The sequence below is a fragment of the Eurytemora carolleeae genome, unplaced genomic scaffold (assembly GCF_000591075.1).
Source record: "Eurytemora carolleeae unplaced genomic scaffold, Eaff_2.0 scaffold438, whole genome shotgun sequence".
Lineage (NCBI taxonomy): Eukaryota > Metazoa > Arthropoda > Copepoda > Calanoida > Temoridae > Eurytemora > Eurytemora carolleeae.
In genome coordinates, this window is record NW_019396620.1 from 22,112 (window position 1) to 30,778 (window position 8,667).

At 32.6% G+C, this 8,667-nt stretch overlaps 1 protein-coding gene across 1 annotated transcript; it reads right to left on the reverse strand.

Moving 5' to 3' along the window:
* Positions 1-1,822: 1,822 nt before the first annotated feature.
* LOC111706430 (uncharacterized) lies at positions 1,823-5,706 on the reverse strand. Its single transcript, XM_023479309.1, has 4 exons — positions 5,600-5,706; positions 5,007-5,100; positions 3,924-4,060; positions 1,823-2,514 (listed from the first exon to the last, which is right to left on the reverse strand). The coding sequence occupies exons 1-4, from the start codon at positions 5,674-5,676 to the stop codon at positions 2,427-2,429; spliced, it is 396 nt and encodes a 131-aa protein (XP_023335077.1). The 5' UTR covers positions 5,677-5,706; the 3' UTR covers positions 1,823-2,426.
* Positions 5,707-8,667: the final 2,961 nt, after the last annotated feature.

The following is an 8,667-nucleotide window of genomic DNA, read 5'->3' on the forward strand; positions in this document are numbered from 1 at the left end:
TTAGAGGGGGGGGGGCACTCCTGCAATTTTGCAGACTGGACAGAGATTTTCTGCAAAATATATAATTCTAGGTCTTTAAGGTGAAAACATGCATCTTGGAGTTCTTAGTCGGAATAAAAACGCAATAGTTTAAAAATTCAGAATTTAAAAAGATAGATCTGAAAATGTTGTATTTTATCATAAAACAGTTGATTTAGAATTAGATTATGAAATAGTAATAACGATATAGAGATAGGAATATGAAGTTTATAAAAGATATGTGAAATATATATAAAGGAGTTGAGTCTTTGCAACAAACTCGAATTTTCTAATCCCTATATCTGTACAACCTGACAGTCCATACCTATGACATTTCAAACTTAGATTATTTGATCTAACAAAATTTATAGTTAGAAATATATAAGGTCTACGGCATTGTATGGCAAAGATATTAGGATTAGAACATCAGAATTTGTGGAAAAAACTCACTTCCTTTGCTGCAAATATATAACAGTTTATCTAAAATAGGAAGAAATTAACTAAAATGTGACAATTGTATCTTAAACAGAAAGAAATTGATCTATGTAATAATTTATCCAAAAAAGGAAGAAACTGCTGAAAATACGTAACAAACAAAGCTTTGAAGGGTATTGTTGTGAAACAGAATAGAATTTTTTTTCTTAATCTTTTAGTTTGGGTAAGTGCAATGCAATGTAATGTGTAGAATGTAGATTTCCTGAGGAAGGAAAATGCATTCAGATGTAATATAAAATAAGCCCCCCCTTCGTACCCCCCCTCAGGGGTGGAACGCGTAGGGGGGGGGCCTGGACGACCTCTCCCACGTTCTCGTCCACGACCTCTTGCTTTGACACCTTGTAATCTCTCCGCCTCCTCCCTATTTCTAGGATAACTTCCTACTCTGGACTACACATATTTCATGCTCTAGGATCTGCTGAAAGGCACTGTTATTGCCCCTTTTCTTCGTTTCTGGCCACAAGTTAGGGCATGACTAGTGGGCAATTTCTTAGACGCTCTACCATAGGTAGAACCATAGTCACACTACGGTTACGCTTTACCAGAGCAGTGTAGATAGATAGATACAAACTATAGTTGTACAATGCTAATATGTAACAATATATGTAACAATTTATATAATATAGGATAAAAATTGCAACGATTATATAAGAATTTATCTAAAATAGGAAGAAATTGCTTCTAAAGTATTATAAATCTATATAATAAAGCTCTTTGCTCATATATATTTATATGTATAGCTATAGCCGGCCAAACGGCTGGACCGAATGGGCTGACAGTTTTTGAGGGATACCATGGGTGCATGGGGAGTAAAACAGGTTAAAAAAAATATAGCATTTTTTTCCTTCACAATAAAAATAAAAAATTCTACCATGGGCATTAAACATATTTCCCTTTAAACATATTTATCTAGGTGAACAATCCCTTTAAACATATTTATCTAGGTGAACAATCCCTTTAAACATATTTATCTAGGTGAACAATCCCTTTAAAAATATTTATCTAGGTAAACAATCCCTTTAAACATATTTATCTAGGGGAACAATCCCTTTAAACATATATATCTAGGTGAACAATCCCTTTAAACATATTCATCTAGGTGAACAATCCCTTTAAACATATTTATCTAGGTGAACAATCCCTTTAAACATATGTATCTAGGTGGAAGTTGGCAATTAACATCTTCTCTTGGTTTATTTTTAAACGTTTAATTTGGAAAAAACTTGTTAGAAATTAAAACTTAAATAAAATATAAAAGTTGTCTTCGTCGTATTGATATAAACGCTGACCACTGTCCCATAATTATTGGTTTACCAAAATAATAATTATATTGACGTTAGCAATTACATTCTTTAATATATCATAAAATATTATTTTTATTACTTGTTAATCAAAATATCAAATGTTTTAAATACATCTGTTTAAACATAATAAAAAGTTACCGTTAAAAACATTGATTAAAAATGTTGGAAGTAAATACCTACAACATTAAAATGTGATATTTTTCTATTTACAGTGATAAATGTCGCTAAAATATATAGTTGTCAGAACTGACGTTTTTAAAAATTTCATAAATATTTATAAATTCCACTGCTTTCCGTAAACCTCCGTAATCAAATATATGCAAAATCATAATTTCAATTTTGAATTTTGAAAAAAAATTACTTATTTCCCCTAAATAATGATAGGGATAAAGCCAACTTTCGTTAAATGCAGAACAAACTATTTAAAAAAGCTCATTGAAAAAATTATCGGTCAAAAAAATTAAAGAGTTAGAGAAAAATTTCTGTTTTGTCTCAAAAAAAAAAGAGAGATTAAGCAAAGAAAAAGCTAAACAATGGGAGAATAGTGGTATATATATATATATATATACAGACAAACATGTTTAAACACATAAAACTGAATAGAGGAGTTTAAAGCTGATTAAGAAGAATGAGGACAGCAAAGAAAAGAGAAAAAGAGATAAAGGTTGTCTCTGCACCACTTCTCATCTGATACTCCCTAAACAAATCAATAATTGTATTCGTCAAATAACGTTTTAATTTTAAAAATACATAAATGGCATTAACGATGCTTCCAAGTAAAAATGGGAATTAACAGTGATGAAGATATAAAATCTTCTTTATTTGAAGGTTCTTAATCTCCTCAACCTTTTCTTAACTTTTTGGAACCTATTAATAATTAGCCTAAAACTACGAACCAGAACCATGTAAGAACTATGAACCATGTAAGAACTATGAACCATGTAAGAACATGAACCATGTAAGAACATGAACCATGTAAGAACTATGAACCATGTAAGAACATGAACCATGTAAGAACTATGAACCATATGTATGTAAGAACATGAACCATGTAAGAACATGAACCATGTAAGAACATGAACCATGTAACAACTATGAACCATGTAAGAACATGAACCATGTAAGAACTATGAACCATGTAAGAACATGAACCATGTAAGAACTACGAACCATGTAAGAACTACGAACCATGTAAGAACTATGAACCATGTAAGAACTATGAACCATGTATGAACTATGAACCATGTAAGAACATGAACCATGTAAGAACATGAACCATGTAAGAACTATGAACCATGTAAGAACTATGAACCATGTAAGAACTATGAACCATGTAAGAACTATGAACCATGTAAGAACTATGAACCATGTAAGAACATGAAAACCATGTAAGAACATGAACCATGTAAGAACATGAACCATGTAAGAACTATGAACCATGTAAGAACTATGAACCATATAAGAACTATGAACCATGTAAGAACTATGAACCATGTAAGAACATGAACCGTGTAAGAACTATGAACAATGTAAGAACTTGAACCATGTAAGAACATGAACCATGTAAGAACTATGAACCATGTAAGAACATGAACCATGTAAGAACTATGAACCATGTAAGAACTATGAACCATGTAAGAACTATGAACCATGTAAGAACTATGAACCATGTAAGAACTATTTTGGGAACCAGGTGTTGTCCAGGTTTATTTTATTATTTTTAGCCATAGTTTCACCCGCCGTTTGCCTGCACATTGGTACCCTGTGGAATTTCGAAAAACTTCGAATTTTTTAGTCTATGTCAACCCACGGGTTACCTAAATAATCAGCAAATTTGGTCTAATAAGGATATCCAAATCGTCACTGAATTCCCATGTTTATTGGTACACCCTGGATAGAAGCAAAGAGCTTTTTATCATTTAGAGAAACATTAAATTAATAATGTACTGTCTTATCTTAATTCCCATCCTTTGAGGAGAACCCTGTACAGTATATAACATATATAAAACATATGTTTTATCGCTCGAGCTTTATATAAAAAATCAATGATCGAAGACGACTTTTAACAGTCTATTCTCATGCTGTCTTATAAGAAGTAAAAATTACTTGACGACGGGGCATTTAGAATCGTCCCATCCTGGAATATTCCCGAACTGTCGGAGCATCTGTTCAATCTGTTTATCCCTCATTGTCATGATCTGGGACTTGGTGAAGCAGTCTAAGGTGAGACGGGCAGAGCAATCCTAAATATTTAGGGATAAAAGAACTGTATGCATAATTTCAAGTGACACTATATGTCTGATTTACAACGGTACCCTTAAACCCTGTTTATGTTCGTCGAGTACATCCGCTTATGCAGCTGGAAATTACGCTGTGCGCTGCGTTGAGTTCAGGCTGTACGCAGTGCACATAGGAATTTTTAGCTGATCATACAAAGGAATTTAGATCAAATTTATAAATACGTTTACACACATACAGGGTGTCCCACAAAACATGACAGTTGGTAAATAGTTTAGAATGTCTTCTGCCATAATTTGTTAAGTTGTTTGATACCAAAGATGATAATAAAAATATTATATAGGACTAGGATTCATATATTGCAGTAGTAAAATTAACTTCAAAGTAAAATATAGTGGAGTAAAAGATTTTTTTAAACGAAATAAACTGCAAACAGCCTTTAATATCTAAGACAGTGTATGTAAGAAGACATTAAAAACTATTTACTAACTGTCATGTTTCGTGGGACACCCTGTACCTATGTACTCGACGAACACAGCAAGATTGTAAGGGTATACCATTGTAAATCTGATATTCTCCTCTTTGATTGTAGTGGCAAGCTCGATTTGCAACGATACCCTTTAAACTGTTGTCCGTGTAAAAATCGTACAAATACTCAACTTTACCGGTCTAAAAATTGATTTTTTTTCAAGCTTGGTTCACCATAACAATGACTTGCACATTTATGGAACAGGAAAACAAGAAGAAAATTGTCATAATTCGACACTTTTCCAGATTAAAAAAAAAGCCTTTTCTTCAATATTTTTGGCTCGGATAAAGGGTACCTTGTTCCAGGGGGGGGGGGTTAACCCCAAAAAAATTTTGCTTTTCGGGCAAAATGTTTAAACCCCCCACTAGACAAAATCTTGAATACGCCCCTGACATATATGTATGTATATAATTAGTACTTACATCCAACTGAGTGAGCCAGTTACAGGCGCTTCGAGCAATAAAATCCGGTTTGGTGTTAGCATCGGTCATCTTACTGGACACGGCCTGGGCGGACCTGCAGCATACAAAACTGGTTTTATACCATATCCTGATTGGATATTTTGGTCTAATATAGAATAACATCGTGATAGGGTACCCGTATACCGACCAAATATTGCTGGTAACAAAACAGGATTTTCCAGTTTATTCAAAAACTTATCTAATGAATCAAATTAAAAAGCTTTTGTTAAAAACGAAAAATTATCATCAACAGTCTTATATAGTCGAAAGCCTGAAGAATTATTACGAAAGAAAAAATATTGAGCAAATGAATATATTTGTGGTTTATGGAAAAAAATCATGATTTTGCTTTTGTTGCTGGAAAACATATTTCGGTCGTCAGGGATTCATAATTGGATTATATTCAAATGCTACTAGCGTGCACAAAAAATAGATAGGATTGAAGACAATACTTGAAAATACTTATTTTAGACCATTTTTAGCTTAGATATCAATAATAAATTTATAAACAAATATTTTGGATTAACAAATATTTAATTTTATTCTATACTTACGCAGCAGCACATTGTCCATATTCAGCTGTAACCAGCTGACAAGAAGCAGCATCTCTTTTCTCCCTAGATACAATCATTATATATATTCAGCTGTAACCTGCTGACAAGAAGCAGCATCTCTCTTCTCCCTGGATACAATCATTATATATATTCAGCTGTAACCATCTTTCTTCTCCCTGGAAACAATCATTATATATTCAGCTGTAACCTGCTGACAAGAAGCAGCATCTCTCTTCTCCCTGGATACAATCATTATATATATTCAGCTGTAACCATCTTTCTTCTCCCTGGAAACAATCATTATATATTCAGCTGTAACCTGCTGACAAGANACCAGGTTTAATGGTTTCCACCAGGATTAATGGTTTCCACCAGGTTTAATGGTTTCTACCAGGTTTAATGGTTTCCACCAGGATTAATGGTTTCCACCAGGTTTAATGGTTTCCACTAGGCATAATTCAAAATAAACTTAGTTCGGTTTTTAATGTTAGTTCAAACCTGAGTGTTGCCTATTATCTAAGCAATGACTTCATGATGTTGCATGAATTCAAAGAAATTTTAAATTAGCGAAACTTGGCTCCGCCTTTTTAATATAAAATACACCCAGGCTTTGAAGAAAATTTATTTAAATAAATAGCTTTTTTTCAAGTATGTGGAGCACACTAATATAAAGACAGGTAACCAGTATCTGCTGATGGGAACGGGAAACTAGTATTTAATGATGGAAACAGGAAACTAGTATCTACTGATGGCAACAGGAAACCAATATAAACTGATGGAAACAGGAAACTAGTTTCTACTGATGGAAACAGGAAACCAGTAGATAATAATGGAAACAGGGAACTAGTATGCACTAATGGAAACTGGAAACTAGTATATACTGATGGGAACGGTAAACTAGTATCTACTGATGGGAACGGGAAACTAGTATCTACTGATGGAAACAGGAAACCAGTATATAATAATGGAAACAGGGAACTGGCATGCACTAATGGAAACTGGAAACTAATATATACTGATTAAAGCAGGAAACTAGTATCTAGTGATGGGAACAGGATATCGGCATCAACTAATGGAAACAGAAAACTAGTATCTACTGATGGAAACAGGAAACTGGTTTTTATTGATATATATTATATACTGATAAAAGCAGAAAACTACTATCTAATGATGGAAACAGGAATCTAGAATTTAATTATGGAAACAGGAATCTAAGATATACACATTGAAACAGAAAACTTGAGTATTCTAACGCAAACAGGAAACTAGAATATATTGATGGAAACAGGAAACTCAAGTATACCGATGAAAACAGGTAACTAGTATATACTGATGGAAACAGGAATTTATAATTTACAAATGGAAACAGGAAACTATAATGTACTATTGGAAACAGGAAACTAGAGTAAACTGAAGGTGACAGGAAAGTAGAATATTCTGATGGAAAAAGGAAATTAGAGTATACTGATTGAAACAGGAAACTAGTATCTACTAACGGAAACACAAGACTATTGTATACTGATGGAAACAGGAAACTAGTATTTACTGATGGAAACAGGAAACAAGTATATACTGATGGAAACAGGAAACTAGTATATACTTTTAGAAACAGAAAACTATTAAATGCTGATGGAAACAGGGAACTAATATATACTGATGGAAACAGGAAACTAGTATACACTGATGTAAACAAGAATTCAAAGTAAAATGGATACAGTAAACCAAAGTGAAATGGAAACAAGAAACTAAAGTGAAATGAAAACAGGAATCCAAAGTGAAATAAAAACAGAAACCAAAGTGAAATGGAAATAGGAAGACAAAGTGAAACGGAAACAGGAAACCAATGTGAAATAAAAACAGGAAACCAAAGTGATATGAAAACAGGAAACTAAAGTTAAATGTAAACAAGAAACTAAAGTAAAATGTAAACAGGAAACCAAAGTGAAATAAAAACAGGAAACCAAAGTGATATGAAAACAGGAAACTAAAGTGAAATGAAAACAGGAAACCAAAGTGAAATAAAATCAGGAAACTAAAGTGAAATGGAAACAGGAAACCAAAGTGAAATAAAAACAGGAAACCAAAGTGAAATGGAAACAGGTAACCAAAGTGAAATGGAAATATGAAACTAAAAAGAAATGAAAGCAGGAAACTAAAGTGAAATGAAAACTGGAAACCAAAGTTAAATGTAAACAAGAAACTAAAGTGAAACTAATATACACTGATGGAAACAAGAATTCAAAGTAAAATGGAAACAGGAAACCAAAGTGAAATGGAAACAGGAAACCAAAGTGAAATGGAAATATGAAACTAAAGTGAAATGAAAACAGGAAACCAAAGTGAAATGGAAACAGGAAACTAAAGTGAAACGTAAACGAAAGACAAAGTAAAATGAAAACAGGAAAGTAAATTGAAATGAACACAGTAAGCCAATTCAGTGAAATAATAAAAATTAGCTAGGCGAAGGGTAGCTAGAGTAGAACATGAAATAATTGTGTTGTGCACTTGTGTTTATATAATTACAGCCTTAAAATTGAATTTTTATAATTACAACCTGAAACTTGTATCTATATATATTTTCGGCGTGTCTGTTTGTTCATTTGTTTATTTCAAATAAACGTACAAACAGCAGAACTGATTGAGCCCAAATTTTTGGTGGCATAACATTTACGGTTTTTGAAAATCCATCAGTTGAACAGGAAAATCTGCGATATTATTAAAGTACGATTTAAAGTTGGCGGCTAGCTTGAAAATCAGCATTTAAAATATAAAACACATTAAAAAATTCTGTAACTAGGTAAATATTGGAAGGGAAAACATGCACGCCCCGAAAAAAATCAAGGGTAAAATTCCTCCAAAATTTTTTGATTTTTTTTAAACAAAAGAAACTTCATTGTATAATAAAATACAAGTTTGCAGGCTCTTCGCAATTTAGAACATGCATAATAATTTAGAACATGCATAGAACTGTAGAACATGCATAGAACTGTAGAACATGCATTTGAATTTTAGTCCAGGTTAAAAAGCTGATTTCAAATCTGGATGGGGGAATATCGAAATGTCACGAA